Raw genomic sequence first — 22,548 nt, forward strand, 5'->3', positions numbered from 1 at the left:
GGGGTGGGGGTACCAATTATTGTATAATTTAGAAAGCCAACCTCTGATATAAGGTAGAGCCAGAGTTAGGGCTACCGACGGATTGTCAGGGTGCATATCGTTTTAATATCTGTTTTCCTGTTTTTTCGTTTTGTGTATTTCTAAGCACTGAATAGAACTAACTTCACATTAACCATATCTCTGGAGATTGGTGTACTTCCTCATTGCTTTAGCAGTAACCAGTGAATTTGTAGAAATTGAAACTAAACAGGTTAAGTTTCGTTTCTCAAAAAAACTGCACTCACTATTCTAAAATTTCCACTGAACGGAATTAACTTCACATTAACCATGTATCTCTGGAGATTGGTGTCCTTCCTCTCTGCTTTAGCAGCAACAGGTAAGTTTTATTTTAACTACATAAATTATTAATTCAGACTTTTAGACTTGATGAGGCTTGTGTACTCACTCTGAAAATCCATGTCTGTGTAATCCAAATTTTAAGAGGAAAAATTCTAACTAGAGTTGAATTCACAAAATGCTCATCTTAGTATCACTGATACTCCACTGATGAGGATGAGCCTACATTTTACCAATTTGACTCCCATCTCTGTTTTGATAATAAAATAATCTCCTCCATCACTCATAGATATAGAGTTTTTATCTATCCACAAATTGAAGCAAAATCATTTCCACAACTATTATTTTTTTATACTTTTATATTTTTATATTTCAAGTAAATAATCATGTTAGCGTGCATCTTTTTTATAACTTATCAAATATTAATCCGATTAATTTCACAATTGCTGATTGTCTCAGAATCCATTCATTTTCGCATTCATCCTCCATTGCTCATTCAGCATCACGACTCACAGGCACCGGAATCCTAAGGACACCAGGATCCAAAGTACTCCAGGATCCTAAGGACACCAGAATCCTAAGGACACTTGAATCCTAAAGACACAGGGATCCTAAGGACACAGGGATCCTAAGGACACTGGAATCTTTAAGCAACACGGATCCTAAGAACTCTGGAATCCTAAGGAATCCGGGATCCTAAGGACACTGGAATCTAAGGACACTGGAATCCTAAGGACACCGGGATCCTAATTACACTTGAATCCTAAGGACACAGGAATCCTAAGGACACCGAGATCCTAAGGACACAGGAATCCTAAGGAGACCGGGATCCTAAGGACACAGGAATCCTAAGGACACCAGAAACCTAAGGACACCGGGATCCTAAGGACACTGGAATCCTAAGGAGACCGGGATCCTAAGGACACAGAAATCCTAATGACACGGGAAACCTAAGGACATCGGGATCCTAAGGACATTTGAATCCTAAGAACACCGGGATTTTAAGGACACAGGAATCCTAAGAACAGTAGAAACCTAAGGACACCAGGATCCTAAGGACACAGGAATCCTAAGAACAGCAGAAACCAAAGGACACTGGGATCCTAAGGACACTGGAATCCTGAGGACACCATTAGAATTCATTTATCATTATGCTTTTTATTTTTTTTCCCAAACATTTACAAAATAAAATATTTTTTTTCCTTCTAAACACGACAAGCCACATTTAATTTCATTCCAAAAAGATTCTCACATAAACAGTTGTAATTTTTGTGTTTTGAGGTTTTTACGAGATTTTTAATGCAACGGATAAGAGGTGATCTTTAACACATCATGTGCCCCTTTGGCACCATTATTCGAATACCACTCCTTTAAAGCTGTTTGTCTTTCAAGGTGTCTGCATTGTAGTTATATTCTAAAGAAGAGTGTCAACTTTGAAACATGTCGATAATAAAAGTGCATCACTCCAGCTCTATCCATTCCCTTTTAATCCACCCGCAGAGTGGAAAAATCAACTATTCTCTCCAATCACATCAGTTCTGGTCCGAGGGCAGCTGATTACTTCAAAATTCTTTAAATTGTTGTGTACCACATAATCTCACCGCGGGGAACACGTACTCCCTAAAAATCCATCTATTTCTATCGGATAAAACCATATTGCACTTGTTTGCTTCCCAATATATTCATCTTAAAATTAGGCAGGAAAACTTTAAACTTTCAAAAATAATTATACAGCCATTCTTATATGGATTTTCAAAGTAAGTGCACTTGCCTCATTAGCTCCATAAGATTTAATTAATAATTTACACAGTTTGTTAAATATCCCCTTAAATGTCATCTGTCACGTGGGGTTAGGTCAAAGGAGTTTATTATCCTGCTAAGAATGGAAGCCAATAGGCAGAGCTTTAAGAACTGGATATTTTTGTGGCATACAAACAACACAGCAAAGGTATCATTCTATTTAATTGTAAGGCTTACAAACAGCCACTTTAAAATGTATTACACCTCTGTGTTGAAGCAATGTGGCAAAGATGATGACACTTTTACAGTAGTGCATCATTGGCAAACCTGGAGCTAAATTCCGGGATATCATAAATTTGCATTTAAAAAAATTGCGTTAGTAGCTGAATTTGTAAACCTAGAAACGTTAATTTTGGATCTCATATACTGGGATTTGTCTTCTGCCTGCTAAACTCTTCAGTGATGGAAAGGGGGTCTCGTAAGTGGAACATTTGATACTATAAATGTTTATGATGGGGACTACCAAATGTTTTATATGCTGGGACTAAGAGTTTTTACCTTCAGTATTTGTAGCTGATAGCAAGCTCTGTACAGTAATTAACAAAAAGGAGGATGTTATAATATTACAGATTAGTAGCTGAGAGCTTTTACCGAAAAATGGCAAATAATTAAAGGGGATATCTGGGACTTTGTGAAAAACAAAGAATGTGATTAAGCACTAACAGGTAGGTAGATGCTACCTATCTGACTGTTTTGCCCCGGCGCTGTTCATCGTCACCACAGAACGATCACAGACCGCTCCTGCCTACGATTCACCTACCATGCTGACAGAGCAGAGGCATCTTTTCTTCTCCACTCTGTTGACAGGTCAGGACTTCGACATCATTAATTGACAGCTGGATTCCCGCTGCATGACTATGGGAGCCAATTGTCAATCAGAATGATGCCGTAAGCCACTGCTGTTGACAGAGCAAGGTGGAAAAGAAACAGTCACTCTGTAAATGTGACGTCAGCAGAGGCAGCTGAATCCACAGCAGGAGCGGTCTGTGACCACTCTCTTCCGGCGATCAACGATACTTGTCTATTAGTGCTTAGTCACATTCTGAGAAATATAAGGTCATGCATTTGGACTAAATAAATAAAATGTATAATTACATACTAATTAGTAAAATAAGGGATAAAACTGGCACTGAAAAAGACTTGAATGTACAGTATGTATGGATGACAAACTCAACTTTAGTGACAGACAGCTGCTGCCAAGGCAAATAAAACATGTAATGCAAAGAATTATGAGTTCCAGACTTTTGGAGTTGAGTACATGATGATGGAAGTGAGATGAGCGAATCGTTTGAAATTAAAATTTGCCAGAATAAACTAATTAGATTAGTGGCGAATCAAAATAACTCCAGGGCTTTCAATTGTCCAGAAAAGATAAGTATGACACTATTCTCTTTTCCTCATACACACTAATCTTCTTTACTGCTCTGCTGACACTCACTATCTGTAATGTTTATTCAGTGTTTTCTGTCCTAATCTCAATTTGTAAGCAGTGAAAAGTGACATAATCTTACTATCTAGATTCACCACTGCTGCATCATTCCCTGCTTCAACTTTTCTATGGGCTATAATAGTCCCTCTTGATTGGCTGTGCTATACCATGTGATGTGAAAAATACAAGGCAATATGTGGAAGCTCATCCAAGGGTATGTGTTCCTTCTTTGGCTGATGCAATCTGCTCCAATTAGTAAAATGGAAGATCAGACAACTCATTTAATCCTTCTATATCATTTCAAGACACTCTTTTTCAGTGATTACTTTGTATCTCCTTTCATACTGCACCCACACACACAAATGATACATCATATGAAAGGTAAACTTGCCCCCTTCATCAAGAAAATAGCCAAGAAAACCACACATCCACGATGTGAGTACAAAATACACTTTAAACATTAATTTACATAAACCTGCAGTAAGGAAAAATGATCTGCACGTGGCACCACACTATCCCAAAGCATACTAATACAAAGCTGAAACATATCCTAACATTTGCCTTAGGGGCTTTCCAGCTTGCAGAAATCCTTGCCCAGCCGATTTCAGGCAGGTACCTATAAAATATTTGCTACGTATGTGGAAGTAGAATAAAAGAAAAACTTTACCTGTTTAAGACTTCAGCTTTAAAACTGAAGACATAAATGACTGCAGCCTAAAAGGGACCAGACAGGTTCTGAACCATCAGATTTTCCATATTATTGGACAGATTCCTTCTAAGGTTATTATTACAGTGCCTTGCGCACTTATTCGACCTCCTGGAACTTTTCAACCTTTTCCCACATATCATGCTTCAAACATAAAGATACCAAATGTAAATATTTGGTGAAGAATCAACAACAAGTGGAACACATTTGTGAAGTTGAACGAAATTTATTGGTTATTTTAAAGTTTTGTGGAAATTCAAAAACTGAAAAGTGAGGCGTGCAATATTGTTTGGCCTCTTTACTTTCAGTGCAGCAAACTCACTCCAGAAGTTCATTGTGGATCTCTGAATGATCCAATGTTGTCCTAAATCCCTAATAATGATAAATATAATCCACCTGTGTGTAATCAAGTCTCCGTATAAATGCATCTGCTCTGTGATAGTCTCAGGGTTCTGTTTGAAGCACAGAGAGTATCATGAAGACCAAGGAACACAACAGGCAGGTCCGTGATACTGTTGTGGAGAAGTTTAAAGCTGGATTTGGATACAAAATGATTTCCAAAACTTTAAACATCCCAAGGAGCACTGTGCAAGCGATCATATTGAAATGGAAGGAGTATCATACCACTGCAGATCTACCAAGACCCGGCCGTCCCTCTAAACTTTCATCTCAAACAAGGAGAAGACTTATCAGAGATGCGGCCAAGAGGCCCATGATCACTCTGGATGAACTGCAGAGATCTACAGCTGAGGTGGGACAGTCTGTCCATAGGACAACAGTCAGTCGTACACTGCACAAATCTGGCCTTTATGTAAGAGTGGCAAGAAGAAAGCCATTTGTCAAAGATATCCATAAAAAGTGTTGCTTAAAGTTAGCAACAAGCCACCTGGGAGACACCCCAAACATGTGGAAGAAGGTGCTCTGGTCAGATGAAACCAAAATCGAACTATTTGGCAACAATGCCAAACGATATGTTTGGCGTAAAGGCAACACAACTCATCACCCTGAACACACCACCCCCAATGTCAAACGTGGTGGTGGCAGCATCATGGCTTGGACCTGCTTTTCTTCAGCAGGGACAGGGAAGATGGTTAAAATTGATGGGAAGATGGATGGAGCCAAATACAGGACCATTCTTGAAGAAAACCTGTTGGAGTCTGCAAAAGACCCGAGATGAGGATGTAGATTTGTCTTCCAACAAGACAATGACCCCAAACATAAAGCAAAATCTACAATGGAATGGTTCACAAATAAACGTATCCAGGTGTTAGAATGGCCAAGTCAAAGCCCAGACCTCAATCCAATTGAAAATCTGTGGACAGAGATGAAAACTGCTGTTCACAAACGATCTCCATCAAACCTCACTGAGCTCGAACTGTTTGCCAAGGAGGAATGGGCAAGAATTTCAGTCTCTCGATGTACAAAACTGATAGAGACAGACCCCAAGCACAGCAAAAGGTGGGACAACAAATTATTAAGTGAAAGGGGCCGAATAATATTGCTCACCCCACTTTTCAGTTTTTGAATTTCCACAAAAATTTAAAATAACCAATAAATTTTGTTCAACTTCACAATTGTGTTCCACTTGTTGTTGATTCTTCACCAAAAATTTACATTTGGTATCTTTATGTTTGAAGCATGATATGTGGGAAAAGGTTGAAAAGTTCCAGGGGCCGAATACTTTCACAAGGGACTGTATTTATTATTATAGCGCCATTTATTTCATGTCGCTTTACATGTGAGGAGGGTTATACATAATAAAAACAAGTACAATAATCTTAAACAATACAAGTCATGACTGGTACAGTAGGAGAGAGGACCCTGCCCGCGAGGCTTGTCGGAAGAGGTAGGTCTTCAGGTTCTTTTTGAAGGTTTTGATGGTAGGTGAGAGTCTGATATGTTGTGATATAGAGGTCCAGAGTAGGGGTGATGCACCAGAGAAATCTTGTATGCAATTATGGGAAGAGGAGATAAGAGTGGAGTAGAGAAGGAGATCTTGTGAGGATTGGAGGTTGCGTGTAGGTAAGTACAGGGAGAAGAGGTCACAGATGTATGGAGGAGACAGGTTGTGGATGGCTTTGTCTGTCATGGTTAGGGTTTTGTACTGGAATCTCTGGGCAATGGGGAGCCAGTGAAGGGATTGACAGAGGGGAGAGGCCGGGGAATAGCGGGGGGACAGGTGGATGAGTCAGGCAGCAGAGTTTAGAATAGATTGGAGGGGTGCGAGAGTGTTAGAGGGGAGGCCACAGAGCAAGAGGTTGCTGTAGTAAAGGCGGGAGATGATGAAGGCATGGACTAGGGTTTTTGCAGATTCTTGGCTTAGGAATGCACGGATCCTTGAAATATTTTTGCATTGAAGGTGGCAAGAAGTGGAGAGGGCTTGGATATGTGGTTTGAAGGAGAGATCAGTGTCAAGGATTACCCAGAGGCAGCGAGCTTGTGGGACTGGGGAGAGTGGGCAGCCATTTACTGTAATGGATAGGTTCATTGAGGGGGTCGGGTGAGATAGGGGAAAGATGATGAATTCTGTTTTGTCCATGTTAAGTTTTAGAAATCTAGCGGAGAAGAAGGATGAAATAGCGGACAGACATTGAGGGATTCTGGTTAGTAGGGAGGTGATATCTGGTCCAGAGAGGTAGATCTGCGTGTCATCAGCATAGAGGTTATACTGAAAGCAGTGAAATTCTATGAGCTGTCCCAGGCCAAAGGTGTAAATGGAGAAGAGCAGGGGCCCTAGGACTGAACCTTGCGGAACTCCGACAGATAGGGGGCGAGGTGAGGAGGTGGTGTGTGAGTGGGGGATGCTGAATGTCCGGTCTGTTAGGTATGAAGAGATCCAGGATAGGGCCAAGTCTGTGATGCCAAGAGATGAGAGGGTCTGTAATAATAGGGAATGGTCCACTGTGTCAAAGGCAGCCAACAGGTCGAGGAGGAGGAGGACAGAGTAGTGTCGCTTGCTCTTGGCGGTTAATTAGGTCATTGGTGACCTTAGTTAGGGCAGTTTCAGTGGAGTGGTGTTCAGTGGACCGGAAGCTAGATTGTAAGTGGTCGAAGAGGGAGCAGGAAGAGAGATGGGAGGACAGTTTAAGATGGACGTTTTGTTCCAGTAGTTTGGAGGCATAGGGGAGAAGTGATATAGGGAGATAGCTAGATACAGAGGATGGGTCAAGAGAGGACTTTTTGAGGATAGGTGTGATGGAGGCATGTTTAAAGCTTGAGGGGAAAACACCAGTTGTTAGTGATAGGTGGAAAAGATGGGTTAGGGTTGGGATGAAGACTGTGGCAAGGTTTGGGATGAAGTGGGAAGGGAGCGGGTCAAGTGCACAGGTGGTGAGATGCGATCTTGAGTGTAGAGTGGAGAGTCGACAGGTGGAGAAGTTGCAGCTTATTGGTGACCTGGAGTCACCTCTGGTTCCAAGTAAAAAGCTGCAGTGTTGACATAACTCAGACTGTACATTGTTTCCCAATGTGAGAGATTGGTGGAAACAACCTTGCAAAAATTGAAAAAAAAAATCAAACCTTTGGGAAAAAAGGTAAAATAATCTGCAGATGTTACTTTTTTTTTAAAGGCATATTCCCACTTATTATACAGTACATTGGTGTAAATACGCTCAGTTATGGGGTAAATTCTCTGTCATCATTTTTACTGTCAAAGTGACACTGCAGTACAGAGAGCTGCTTCGTTCACATACATAGGGCTGTGTTGTACTTCCCTACACTGCAGATAGATGGCAGTGCTGCTGTGGAGGGGAAAAAAATGCTGCTGCCCCTGTTCTTTTCCAAGGTCCTGACAATCAGACCCCATTTGATCAGTAAGTAAAATTCCATTATGTTTAATGTTGAGGGATCTCCTTTAGGCTGGAGTCACACACAGCTTATAAAAAAACGGTCCGTTTTACACAGACGAGGATCGCAGAAATGTTCCCTGAACAGTGATCCGGATGTCATCCGTGTGCAGTGCGAGGAGGCGATTTTCTCGCATGTAAGCATCCATGTGACATCCGTATAGCGAGAATTTCTCGCCGGCTTGCAAAATGGACATACTGTATAATGGATCCATGGGCTCAAACATTCGTGAAAACACACACACACACATATATATATATATATATATATATATATATATATATATATATATCAGTGGCACCCATACCTCTCTGTGTTCATCATCTAATTAAATACATTTACATTTGACCAGCTTAATTTTCCTGAAATTGCCTGCGCCCCCGACAACCAATGTGCGAAACTTTCACCCGGGCCAACTAGTTTTAATTAATTGAAGTTTTAAGTTAGTAAGAATGTTTCCCTAACATAGGTCAATTAGCATACGCCTCAGGAGGCTTGTCTTTCTCTTGATCATCATGTTAGGATTATAGACTGGACATTATGGCTCTGGGGTTTTTTTGCTACTATATTACCATTCAACCTAGATAGACACCATTATTGATTATGGCTCATGATAAGAGAAAGGTTTGGTTACAGATTTTACATTGGAGCTAAGGAGCTTCAATTTACATCTCTGATATTCTGCATTCTTCCAGGAACCTTGCTTTATTCCTTGACATCTTGATAGATTTTCAGTAGTTACAGATTATTTTTTCTTTTTTTCTTCAGGTTATTCTTTGCAATGTTACAATTGCTCGGACTTCAACACAGATTCCTGTTTATTTTCCTCCATTGCCTCCTGTCCCACTGGCAATGTGTGTGCCACTCAATATGAGGTGTCCCTAACGGGTAAGAAGTACATTAAGTACATGATGCAATTTCTACTATAAAATCTACTATATATTTTTTGTAGCATCTCAGAGGGTATTGGGTGTCTGATAGGTGAGGAGTGATATGAGGGACTGCTCATGGCGGTACCCCTGAGTGTGTGTCAAGGGGGATTGTTGTCTACCACTATTCAGGCCATAATTGGTTTGATAGTAGGGGGACCTTGAAAATATGAGACAAATCAGGAAGACCAGAGTTCGATGTAAAAGATAGAAACATCTCTACTGGAATTCCTTAAATAAAACTGTATCAACTCTAACAGGCATTACACTTTTGGTATAATTTTCCGATATCAAATAAAAGCCTTCTTCTTAGAAGTGACAGACAAGGCATTTTGACATTTTGATGGACGCACCGATTTAGAAGACGCACCCCAAATTTTGAGGAGAAAAATAGGAGAAAAAAAAACTTTTTTTTAATAAAATGGTGGTGCTTCATACAATCCATGCGTCTAATTGCTTACAGGGGGTGGTGGCTGCGGTGAAGCGGGGTCGCTGCTGGAGGAGGCAAGAGTAGAGCATTGCTGCAGGCCGTAGGTTGGAATGAGGGGGTGTTCATGGTTTACTATGCGGTGGACTCCGGGAAAATGGCCGCCGGGGGCGGCGCATGCTCAGATTGAGAACTCGGCAACATGATCTCGTCCCGAAATTTCGAGAGACGAGATCTTGGCACCCAAGATCTTGGTGTCGAGATCTCCATCTGCGCATGCGCCACTCTGGTGGCCATTTTCCCAGGAGGCCACCGCACTGCAGTAATGGATGCGCTGTGGCCTTTGGGAAAATGGCCACCGGGAGCGGCGCATGCTCAGATTGAGATTTCGGCAATCGGTAATGGGGCTGCTTTATCAGTTTAAGCCTATAAGATGCAAAACAAGGATCCAAACACTTACATTGAAAGATAACTTATTATAACACCTTTTGAGCGCTGGCTAGTCTGGTTTCAGGTCACTTGGGCTAGAAGAGGCCCAGAAACCGGGAAGTGTCAGATGGTATTTTAATGCACCTGAACCTGATTATATACATAACAGGGAATAAGTGCAAACATTTTGCTCATTATTAGTATTTAATAGTTTTGGCTTGATCTCGAGCTGTGGTGACTTGATGGATGAATGCTTTGTAGGAAGATTGACCTTGTGCAAGCCTAGATAGGTCCACCAGAGTCTTCTCTGCTCTTATTAAGCCATCAGATTGCTGGTCTTCCTCTTTGCCTTGTTCCTTATATTCTTCCAACAATGATGTCCTTCTCCAGTGATTGGTCTCTTCTTATGATGTGCCCAAAGTAGGCAAGTCGTAGCTTGGTGATCCTTGCTTCGAGTGAACTGTCTGGCTTGATTTCGCTCATACGTCTTTAAAACTGTACAGAAAAAGGTCAACTCCATTAAGCAGTGGTCCATATTTGAAGAAGGAGTAGAACAGTCTTCCACGTACTTTCAGTGAATTTTTGAAAAGCTTAGAAATGTTGTAACTTGTTTTTCCTACTTTTTCTTTAGGCATATTTATCGTCCAGTTCCTTAATAGATTTTGTGCTCAACCGAGTGAATGTGATGCAACTGGGACCTTCAACACATCTACAAGTACTTCTCAGAATATTGCGACTACATGTTGTTCTGAAAACCTTTGTACACCGGAAAAACCCATTGGTAATTAGTCCAAATTCTATCTGTCTATCTAATCTATCTATCAATATTTCCAGCAGTAGTCAGTGAATTTTTAGAAGGAGTATCAAAAAGATATCCTCTGTGCCCCCTAAGAATGCCCAATTACTCAGGAGTTCTTTGACTATAGGTTCTCCTGTACTGAGATGTAAACTGCCACATGAAAGCCCGCATGCCCCTTAGATATTAACAATGAAAATTATCATTCTAAATCTATGATTTTAATATTGGATAAAGCTTGGATAACACTGGTGTAACATTGGATTAAGTTCTTTACATCGTTACATGATATATAGTCATCATTAAAGGGAACAGCCATACTGGGTGAGGGAGAAGCAAGGTGCACAACACTAGGAGATGGGAAGCCCAAACACTAGGGAAGGGGGGAGTGAAGCCCCTAGCAGATCTAACAACACCCTGTCTACTCTAAACGTGCCTAAATAGGTTCCACACCTATCGGCAAGCAGGAACCTAATCCCTGATTGACCCTAGCAATAGGCCCTGGATAAAGAGGGAACGGGTGTGCGCTAGTCAGCCCCCACTACAACTAAAGACAAAAAGGGTGAACAAACAATGGGATACACTTAGCATGGGAAGCCCGCCAAGATATCACAACGGCAATCCTCCAAGAAGATGCTAGCCGACTGCTAGTATTTCCAACCAAAGGGAATTTGAACTAACATCTGCACCTTGATGAAGAGACTGCAGGTATTTAAACCTTCAGCAAGGATGTGTTAATTAGCAGCAGAAGGTGGAGTAACTGTTGAGTCCTAGAGGCAGAAGGAAATCACTCCATAACGATTATGCAAACTTCAAGATGGTGCTTGTAGCACTAATCGCAAAGACCTTCTACAGCCGGATCCAGGATGACTGTCTGCCACACCTGACAGACCAGCTAATCATACTGTCTAAACTGCATTTTAATGAAAATATACTTTGAAGATCCGACCGAGGACTATAACTGGAGACTGGTATGGTCTGTCTTTTTCTTTGGCTGACTATTCCCAGTTGTGCTCCCAGTGACTGAGAAGTCTAACCCTGTGTGTATATTATTATTATTTATTGTTATAGCGCCATTTATTCCATGGCGCTTTACAAGTGAGGAGGGGTATACATAATAAAAACAAGTACAATAATCTTAAACAATACAAGTCATAACTGGTACAGGAGGAGAGAGGGCCCTGCCCGCGAAGGCTCACAATCTACAAGGGATGGGTGAGAATACAGTAGGCCAGGATAGAGCTGGTCATGCAGCGGTTGGTTGATCGGTGGTTAATGCAGGTTGTAGGCTTGTCGGAAGAGGTGGTATAGGTATATATCCTTCCTCTAGTGTTAGCTTTCTGTTACTCTTTCTTATGTTAGCGGGTCGGTTTTGACCTGTGTCTTAAATCACCCCTGGGTTAGCCTAAAACAGGTATTTATGATCCAATTTGTTTCTTACCTCTTAGTCACCTTGTTAGGGTTTCTCATCCATGGAAGGATTGATTTTAATAATTTTGTTGTGGCCCCCTGGGCCTTTCATTTGAGAGTATACCCTTCATTTGCAATATAAAAATATTGTCAAATGAACCTCAAGAGAATAATATAAACTTAAAAAAGTTTGTTATATTACCTGACTATTACTGAAGGGTTTTAGAACACATTTCTTAAATGTAAAAAAAATATACATATATATATTTTATATTATTAACTCTAGTAACATCTATGGTGTTACGAGTCAATTTTGACCCATATCTAACTACTTTATGAAAAAGGCAAAAAACAGATATTTTTTATAGAACTTTAATACAAATAAAAGATGAAATTTATATTAACATTAATAGCAATAATAATAAAAAGTAGCTTTTCTAGGTCAAACAAACAAACAACAATCAATCAAGCAAATCAAATCAACAGAAATCAAGTACTAGTTTTTAGATGCATTAGTATTTAGATGCATGTGTGGCAAAAGTGACACTTTTTGTGTGTTCTTTGCAGAGGTATTTTTTGCAGGCGAAGCACGATGTGTTTGTCTTTCTGTCCTTATTGCTAGGGCAGACCTGACACCTCTTTCTTTTAGAATCAGGTGGTCTCACTGGGGTTGTGGCTGTTGTGGTTGATGTTGAGGCAGGGCTGGTTGAGGAGGATGCTGGTGATGATGCTCTTTGTGTTGCTGTGGGTGTGGACGAAGCAATTGTTGAGCTCTGGAGTTGTCGGACCAAGGCTGCAGCGGCTGGGTGTCGGGGCACTCGTTCCCTTTGGTCAATGTGCGCCTTGACAAGGGATCTTCCTAGTTCCTCAAGAAACATCCTCCGCTTGTTTTTTTTCTTTGAATTCCATCCTTGGTGAATGTGGGTCCACAACACAAATGAATTGCATGCTGACACATCAAGGATGTTGTAAAATACAACCACTGGCCATCTCCTAGTCATTCCCTGGCAAGTGTAGGTGGCAGTCAGCTTGTCCAGGTTGTCCACTCCTCCTTTGTTTTTGTTATAGTCCAGGATGATTCTGGGCTTTTTGTCACTTCCTGATGACACAGCTGCATCTTTGTGAAGTGTGGACATCAGTACCACATTCCGTTGTTTTTTGGGGCAGTATGAAACAGCAGTGGTGGTGTCTGTAAAAACAATCTTTGAGGAAAGTGGAGCCCTGTCCTTCATCTGCAACAATTCAGCGGGCAGCTCAGGTTTGGTTTTTTTCACTGTGCCCATCATGGTGATTTTCCTCCTGAGAAGTTCTTGTCCAAGGTCATAGCTGGTAAAAAAAATTGTCACAAGTAATGTTGTGACCCTGGAGTCCAGTAGTCATATCGAGGACTACACGTTTTCCTTGTTTTTTTTCAGGGATGCCGCTTGCAGACTTGCCTGTGTAAATCTGTAGATTCCATGCATAGCTAGTTTTTGCATCACAGGCTGCCCAGATTTTTATGCCGTATTTGCCTGGCTTACTTGGCATGTATTGCCGGAAGGGGCATTTTCCGCGGAAAGGGAGAAAACGTTCTTCTACTGTCACCTCTGGCCCTGGGTTGAACATCAGTGGAAGGAGCTGCACCCATTTCTCCCAAACATCCCTGATGGGAGCAAGTTTGTCAGATTTTGTTCTGGTGTCTCTGTTGTCAAATCTGAGGACTCTTGATATCGTTTGAAACTTTTGAAGTGACATTGTTGCTCGGAAAATATTCCTGCCTGTCGATGCGTCCCAGAGACTATCAGTGGGCTCATTGCAGGATTTGTACACTCCAGCAAGGAGAAGAACACCAATGTAGGCATCAAGGACATCATCATGAAGGTCATTCCACATGTTGCCGTGGACTTTTTTTCCTTCAAGGTTTGTCATGTCAATAAAAAAAAGTCATTATTGCTAATGGCATAAACAGATCAAAACATGTCTTGATGTCACTTACTCTTGTCACAGCAAACCTTGTGATCCCAGGGGTCATTTTTATGACATTTGCAGCATCTGCCCTGCCATGTTACATCTGGAGGTACTGAGCTCCAACTGATCTTGCCACTTTTGGATTTGAATCTTTCAGCGGGAGCAGCTTCAGCACCAGTGACCTCCTCATCAGACTGATCAGAACTGTCTGTATCTTCCGGTTGATACTCCACATCATCTTCCTCCTCAGAAACCTGTTCATCTGTATCAGTTTGCTGCTGTGTGTCCTCTGATTCATTATCATCTAAGATATAATCCAGAATTTGGCTTACATCAAATCTTCTCCTCATTGTTGCATGTGTAAACTGGAGATGTATACTCTGCAAAGTACCAACTCTAAGCTGATTTGGCCATACATGCCTGGACATGTCCCTAACTCAAGTTGTTGGAGGTAGAGCTGGCTGTGGGCTGATGGTTTATATTGTGTTTATGAGTTCAGTTTCGGGACTTATTGTTTTTTTACTCTTATATTAGACCTGGGTCCAAATTGACCCCAACAACACAAATGTTATAATTTTAATAAGAGCATTTTACAATTTAGTAAAATAGTTTTATTTTATTGTATTTTGTTTAAAAATAAGTTCCTGAAAAAGTCAAAAAGTCTTGATGCAATAAACAAATGTATGTAGAATTTGTATGCATTTAAAACCTAAAACGGGTCGGTCACGACCCTAGCACTAGAGGAAAGATATGAAGAAGAGACCTGTCAATCACTTGTAGCCGTACTGGTAAGAGCTAGCCAGAGGTGGCACTGGACCAGTCTGGACTCTGGCTATTGTCCTATGACTGTAGCCTGTAACCATAGAGACACATAGGTTTATTTATAATCTGTTAACACAAATTAGTGAGACATTAGTAATCAAAGATCTTTGAAAAGTTCCATTATTTTTTATCTCAGATACATGGAAACAATAATAAACTAATTTGCAAAAGTGAACATAAACTATGAATGGACTATTAGCTCCATGTGTAAATAAATGTCTGCTATGGAGGGAAAGTTCCTTTCTTATCTCAGAATTATTTAGTTAGAAAAATGTAAGCTTTTGCTCCTTTGTGATTTTCTACTCAGTTGCAAATTCATCAAAGTATAATTTTACAATCTATCTTTTGTGTTGATGAAGTGCCAGATGGAAGTTTGACGCCCGATGGACTAAAATGCCCCACGTGCTCTCCGCTGGAATCATCATGTGAAACTCTGAACTATTTAAACTGCGCAGGAGATCAAACTATGTGTCTTCACCAAACCAGAAAGCAAACCACAGGTGAAACATTAAGTGGAAAAATAATAATTATAATCAATGCAATTAAGTACATGTAATGACAATGGAGGACTTGTCTTAAGGTCATAACACCTTTAAGGCCATGTTGCCTGATAATACAATAACAGTAAGATCTTGGCCTATACAATAAGTGACAGGTGTAGAATGTTCAAAGACTAATTAATATTTATAAATGTACAGAAATTGAATCAAAATATTAATGTTAACCCATTACTTGCCAAATTAGGAATTTTCATTTTTTTTTTTTTGACAGATTTTTAATGATTTGGGTCCTAATGAATCAGAAACATAATTTTCAAAAAATTTTCAAGTACGGATTTTTCAGAAAAGGGCGTCCCAATATTCTATTAAAAATGACAATGACATGATTTCCTATTTTGAAAACATTAATTTTACAAACACAACACAAAAAATTGGACCTAATTCTAAAAATTATAAAATCTTAGTTGCTAGAAGCTAAAGATTAGGCGTCCCAAAAAAAGGACATTGGTAGATAATGGGTTAACAATCTATGTAAAAAAGTACAAAAAATTACTTCTTCACGAATAGGCTATGAAACTCTGCAATTAGAGGAACCATAGGGTGAATGGCATTTATATAAGACATGTTATACAAGTCTGATTGGTGGACGTCCAGTGAGGTGTATAGTGTTAACTACAATAGCTGGGAATACAGATAACAACCAATTAGGTGTCACAGTTAAAGAAACACTCATAAATGCTATGATTGTTTTTTTAGTTCAATAAAAATGTACATTTCCGGTTGTGTTCACACTTAGTATAAATAGAGTGATGTGACCATCTTAGAGCCACTTTAATACTCTTTTAAGGGAAAAGAACTCCACTACTTCTACATGATAAAAGTATCCTTTAAAGTCTCGAACCCCCCTGCGATCACGATCGATACACAAATTTATGTTTTTTGTTTTATGGTTTCTAGGTTCCATTACTGTGACTACAATGGAAAGTGGCTGCGCCTCCCAAGGTTTCTGTTATAAAAGAAATGAATCTTCCACCTCTGGACCTGTGCTTACAGAAATCACATATTCCTGCACCCGGGCAACCAGCATCAGTGATGCAGCATCTACTACAAAATCTACTGCCCAAACAATATTGTTGTCTGTGCTGCCATTTGTTATGCTTCTGGTGCCTTTTAATATGTGCAGGTTTTGAAACATAACAGTCAGATTTCGAAAGCATATTTTCTGTTTAGCAATACTTGGTTAGGAGATGATAATTCATTAAAGAAGAACTCTTCCTCCCCTTCCTCCCCCTCCTCCTTCTCCTGCTTCTCTTCCTCCTCCTCTTCCTCCCCCTCCTCTTCTTCCTCCTCCTCCCCTTCCTCCCTCTCCCCCTTCTTCTCTTCCTCCTCCTTCTGCCTCCTCCTCCCATCAAAGTTTTTATCCTCCTAATATATTGCAGTCATCATCTTATATAGCTCTCTGTACTTACAATTGCACATTTTGCCTTTCTACCCAGTTAATTCTTCTCTTTTCACTGTGCTATGCTATTACCAGGAAGTCTGTTTTCCCTGTATAAATGATTACCCTCTTCAACTTCTGACCCAGCTGCTCCTTCCTCCCCATGCCAGAGACTTTTGCAGTGACGGTTCATGCAGAGATAATAGTCTTCCTGTTCCTACATAAAGCTTAGAAGTATTTAGCTCGTCAGTTTTTTATCACGAAATGTCATAGACCTAATGGAAGAAGAGAAGCAGTGGCTGGGTAGAAAGACAACATGAGCAATTGTAAGTACACAGTGCTGCAAGTGCTTCTGACAAAATTAGAATATCATAAAAAAGTAAATTTATTTCAGTTTTTGAATACAAAAAGTGAATTTCATATGGCCTCCATGCCACGCCGCATTGATGCAGTAGTTGATGCAAAAGGAGCCCTGACCAAGTATTGAGTGCATTTACTGAACATACATTTCAGTAGGACAACATTTCGGATTTTAAAATCATTTTTTCAAGCTGGTGTTATAAAGTATTCTAATTTACTGAGATAATGACTTTTGGCTTTTCATTGGCTGTAAGCCTTAATCATCAACATTAACAGAAACACTTGAAATAGATCACTGTGTGTAATGACTCTATAGAATATATGATATTCACTTTTTGTATTGAAGAACTGAAATAAATTAATTTTTTGATGACATTCTAATTTTTTGAGAAGCACCTGTAGATAATATGATGACTGCAATATATTAACAGGATAAAAACATTGATGGGAGGAGGACGACGAGGAGGATAAAGGAGGGGGAGGAGTGCTCTTTTAAACACTAAGTAAACATTTGAGTATTTTTTATACATTTTAAGAGGCTCTTCAGTAGAATGGATTAATAAAGTCACTTCTGTATAAATCTGGACTCTATGAAATCAAATATGGTCTTGTGTTTTGTTTGTTTGTCAGAAATCTTTAAAAAAAGAGTGGAGGAAAGTAGTACTCAAAGATGAATAAAGAGAGGAATGTACTGAAGTAGCAGCTAAAAATGGTAAAAAAAAAATTGGATTGGCTTCTTAGCAAGGAGAGGGACCTGCTTGACTTCGTGCAGTGGTGCCTCAACCCCCATGACTTTTTATTGTAATTTGCATTTAAAGGGGTATTCCTAATGCTAAGATCCTATCCCAACATGTAGTAGGTGTGACAATAGTATTAGTAAATACCTCCAGTTAGAAATGTAGTATAGTTTTTCTAACTCGCTATGTCTTTTTCCCCATTTGCAGGCATTGTAGGACCATAGGTATCCATGCTTACGACCAATGATACAGTGACAGCTAGTTAGTTAGTTGCTAGTGGTCATAACCATAGATACCGTATGTCCTGCAATGTCTGCTGATGAGGAAATAGACATAGCGAATCAGAAGAACTATACTACTGGAGGTATTAGCTAATGTTATTATTTCACCTACTACATATTGGGATAGGACTTGTAGACGGAAATATCCCTTTAAGGATATATTTTTCTAATATGCAGAACTTGCCTGTCATGATCCGTTCCGGGTTTTTCATTCTTTAAATGATGTCAAATTTAAGAGCAAAAAGTCATTTAAAGTCTGACTGTCTAACAAACTTTTTTTAAAATTTGTTGCCAGTTTGTGAATACAGTAAAATAAATAAATAATAATAATAATAATGCGGTGGGGGACTAAGGAGACTACAAAATGGAAAAAAAGAATTGCGTTCCAGCTCAAAGGTGAAATATAAAATTGTTTTTATTTGATAAATGCTAAATCAGCATGGCATTAGGCATTGTGACAAGGACAGCTTCCGTCTTTATCTGAGCTCATCTCTCCACAAGTTCATGCAGATGAAATACATTGAGAAACCAATTACAAAGGATGTACACAATCACATGTTTAAAAGGCAAAAGTTCTCAAACAATCCGCAACAGGACCAAATACTCATTATATACATCCGATATATTAGAAAACAAACTGGAATATCAAACAAAGTTTTGCACACTGATTATGCACAAAATAATTGATGATAATAGTGTGATAAATTACTGAAATTATATTGAAACATGATTTTGTTACATCTGCTAAGATCAGCATGGTATCACAAGTCCAAGAAATACTTACCGCATCATCTCATCAGCAACCAAGCACTTTGTTACGAGTCATCACCGGAGTGTGTCTTCATTGCATGCTTTCGGAATTGAGAGAGTGAATCAACTCTTCCGTGGAGGAGGCATGAGAAGACGTCTCTTCAGAAGGGAGGCATTCTGGATTTACAAACTGGGAACGAGATTCCTTGCAAGTCTTAACTGATGGACTGAAATCATGTTTCGTTACTCATTTCATTAACCTATCACGCTATTTTCATCAATTATTGTGTGCATATTCAGGGTCCAAAATGTTGTTATATTTTTCAGTTTGTTCTATAACATAGCGGATATATGTAATGGGTGTCGGTCCCAGTGGGAGATTGTTTGAGGACCTTTTGTCTTTTTAATCATTTGATGGTGTATTCCCTTTGTGATTGGTTGCTCGATGTATATAATTTGCAAGAAATTGTGGAGAGGATTAGTTCAGATAAAGACCTCAGATGCTTCATTTTTTCTCCTGGTCACAATGCCTAGATCCATGCTGTCTTAGCATTTACCAAATAAAAACATTTTTATATTTTACCTTGGAGCTGAATAGTGATGATCGAATATACTCGTTGCTCGGGTTTTCCAGAGCATGCTCAGGTGGTCTCCGATTATTTGTGACTGCTCAGAGATTTAGTTTTCATCACTGCAGCTGAATGATTTACAGCTATTAGCCAGCCAGAGTACATGTGGGGGTTGCCTGATTACTAGGGAATCCCCACATATATTCAAGCTGGCTAACAGGTGTAAATCATTCAGCTGTGGGGAGCAAAACTAATTCTCCAAACAGTCATAAATACTCGGAGACCACCCGAGCGTGCTCGGGAAAACCCGAGCAACGAGTATAGTAGCTCATCACTAGAGCTGAAACGCAATTCTTCTTTCCATGTAACACATTTGATGAGAATGGAGTTCCGTGAACCTGCAGGATTCAAGTTGGTGATGTAATGCGGCGCTAGCCCACGTCACGGGAGGTACTCCCTAGGGGCGCCACAGTGCTAGAAGCAGCAGCTCCCCATGAGTGGTGACCTGCCGGAAAGCTGTGCAGACGTCACAAAGTGATGTGCGAGCAAGCCGGAAAGAACCTGCTGGCAGTGCGGTGCCCGAAGAGACGATGGAGGCGGCATCAGCAACAAGCCAGACAGTCAGAAGCCGGTCAGTACGTGGTGTACGGAGGGTAAGACAAGAACGTAGTTGGGACCGAGCCAGAGGGTCAGAAGCCAGATGGCAGCATGGTGTCCAGGAGGGAAAACAGAAGCATAGTCAGGAACAAACCGGGGGTTAGGAAAACCAGAGAGGACAGAACAGTACCAAAATGGAGGATGGAAACGGAGGTCAGGACACAACCCGGGTCATACACTACAGAGATCAAGCATAGAGAGAAACAAAGATTACCCACAGAGTAACCTAGGTCAGCTGCTCTAGCTGTGTGTCCAGAACTATCACCGACCCCGGCCCAAGGTCGTATCACAATGAAATAGCCGCCCCCACATCAGAAAGAGGCGGAAACCCTAACCTGACCAGGACAGGATAATAACAAAGCCAATCATGGATCATGACAGGTGAGTTGACTTCCCTTCTTTTTTTGTGAGACTACAAAATGCACTAAAAAATTTAAACAAAGTTATAAAAACCATGTAGTAACTTTTTAAGACTCACAGATGATCGCTTGGGTTGCATCTGTTCTTGCTTCCGAGATGTGATCAGCCATTTTAAAAACTATGCAGACAGATTTTGTCCACACAATTACCTATTTATAGGATTATTCTGATCTTCATAAATGTTTTTTGTCAGACAGTGCTTGTAAACACAATTGCTGCTCCTTAAATTTTGCAGCGGTCGGTCTCCAAGGCAACCAGATATAATCAATAGCAAAGTACTAGTATCTCAAGAACGGATGAACATTTTAAGAAGCAGTAAATTGCAAAACTCTTTGTCATTACAAGCACTGTCCAACAATAACCATTTATGAAGTTGGGAGGCGAAATCCTTTAAGCTTAGATATTTTTCCCAGCTCTCTCCATGCATCGGTGGCAGCTGCCAAAATAACCAAACATGCTGCCATCAATCTTGTTGGCTTCTGTTAAAAAAACTAAATTACTATTCACAGTACTTTTCCATTCCAATTATTCTGCAGCTCCACCACCTGTAAAAGGTTTTAGGATTTTTTTTTCTCTAGAGTACTTATAAAAGGTAGCAAAATAAGTTGGAAGAAAATCTATATTGGCTGCACCCTGAACAAAAATAACATCCATAAAAATGTATATTTTTGGCACATTATTTTTCTTTAGGGTGCAGCCAAGCCCATCACCATTAATATATTTTTATTTGACACTGAGACAAACATGTAATAATTGGCTCAGGTATTGAATGATAAGGTCCAAACCAACTAGAAGTAGGGCGGTCTTCCTCAAAATCTTTGGATCATGTTATGGGATCCCCTGGTAATCTCGTAGACCAATCCCCTGATGAGTCCCATAGTAGCTATATATTTTTCTAGCTGGAGGAAGCTGTGCCCTTACTGGTTATGGCCCATGTTGGTCCAGTTTCTCAAGAGTAGAAACATTGGCCCTGATTCAAGTTTCTCACTGCAGTCTTCTGGAGCAGTCGTGGTGGAGTGTGAAGGACATGCCTCTTAATGAATCAGTTGAGGCATGAAGTGCAGTGCTCCTTCTTGTAAACTTTCCCCTATATCAGACTCCAGTCTTGATTTTGATGAGTGGGGATATTTGCTACCCCTCATCACCTACCTTTTCCTCCACATCTTTGCCCTCTTTGTCAGAGTTGGGCGAGAATGGCACGAAAACTCCAAAAGTTGTAATATTTTTGCCTTGCGCAATAATTTGACATCTTTTCAAAGCTTTATACTGGTGTATATTTTCTGGTGTAAAATCTTTCATGCATTGGGGCCATTAACTTTAATTAAAGAACTTAGCCTACATACAACATTTATCAATAAGACTTCTAAGGGAAGAGTGGGCAGCATCTCTTGTTCTTTATGTTTTTTATTGCACATTTTTCCATTTTTATGGAGGAGGCAGCTAGACCCTGTTGTGCTGGCTGGGTAAATTGGGTTGTATGTGTCATGGTTCCACCCCTGTGTGTCTCTGGTATGCAGTTTCTGACAGCTTGGCCATCCAATCTGGTACAGGGGCATGCTGAGCTATCAGTGTGCTGATTGAGAGCTTGACTATCCAATCTGTGACTGGGAGGCATCGGCTGTCTCCAAGTGTTCACTATCCCGGGTAATTGCCATGCTACTTAACTGAGCTGCTTCTCCTAGACCTCTGCCAGACATACATTCAGCTTGTGAGGTTTGTGCTCCCTGTGCCTCCAGTGCTCTATGCTTGATCATTTGATGCCTGACCCTGGACTTCATTCTGACCATCCGACTGTTTAACCCCATCTCCTGTGATCTGTTATCCTCCGGTCATTCTGACCTCAGAACGTTACCTGACTACGCTTTTGTCTCTTCCTTCTGTTTATGACGTACCCTTCTGGCTTCTGACCTTGGACTCCTTGACCATTCTGACTAATGGCTTGACCGTGAGAAGTGACTA

The 22,548-nt window shown here is 40.3% G+C and overlaps 1 protein-coding gene across 1 annotated transcript; it reads left to right on the forward strand.

The window, feature by feature from the left end:
* The first annotated feature begins 271 nt into the window (after positions 1–271).
* On the forward strand, positions 272–17,849 carry LOC143770477 (uncharacterized). The gene is made up of 5 exons (XM_077260120.1): positions 272–376; positions 8,886–9,005; positions 10,534–10,683; positions 15,237–15,377; positions 16,335–17,849. The coding sequence occupies exons 1-5, from the start codon at positions 328–330 to the stop codon at positions 16,565–16,567; spliced, it is 693 nt and encodes a 230-aa protein (XP_077116235.1). The 5' UTR covers positions 272–327; the 3' UTR covers positions 16,568–17,849.
* The last annotated feature ends 4,699 nt before the right edge of the window (positions 17,850–22,548 follow it).

This window comes from Ranitomeya variabilis, chromosome 4, assembly GCF_051348905.1.
Source record: "Ranitomeya variabilis isolate aRanVar5 chromosome 4, aRanVar5.hap1, whole genome shotgun sequence".
Classification (NCBI taxonomy): domain Eukaryota; kingdom Metazoa; phylum Chordata; class Amphibia; order Anura; family Dendrobatidae; genus Ranitomeya; species Ranitomeya variabilis.

Coding starts and splice junctions, on each gene's coding strand:
- LOC143770477 (XM_077260120.1), top strand. CDS start 328: ATGTATCTCTGGAGATTGGTGTCCTTCCTCTCTGCTTTAGCAGCAACA. Junction 377..8,885: donor CTCTGCTTTAGCAGCAACAG/GTAAGTTTTATT, acceptor TTTTTTCTTCAG/GTTATTCTTTGCAATGTTAC. Junction 15,378..16,334: donor AACCAGAAAGCAAACCACAG/GTGAAACATTAA, acceptor TATGGTTTCTAG/GTTCCATTACTGTGACTACA.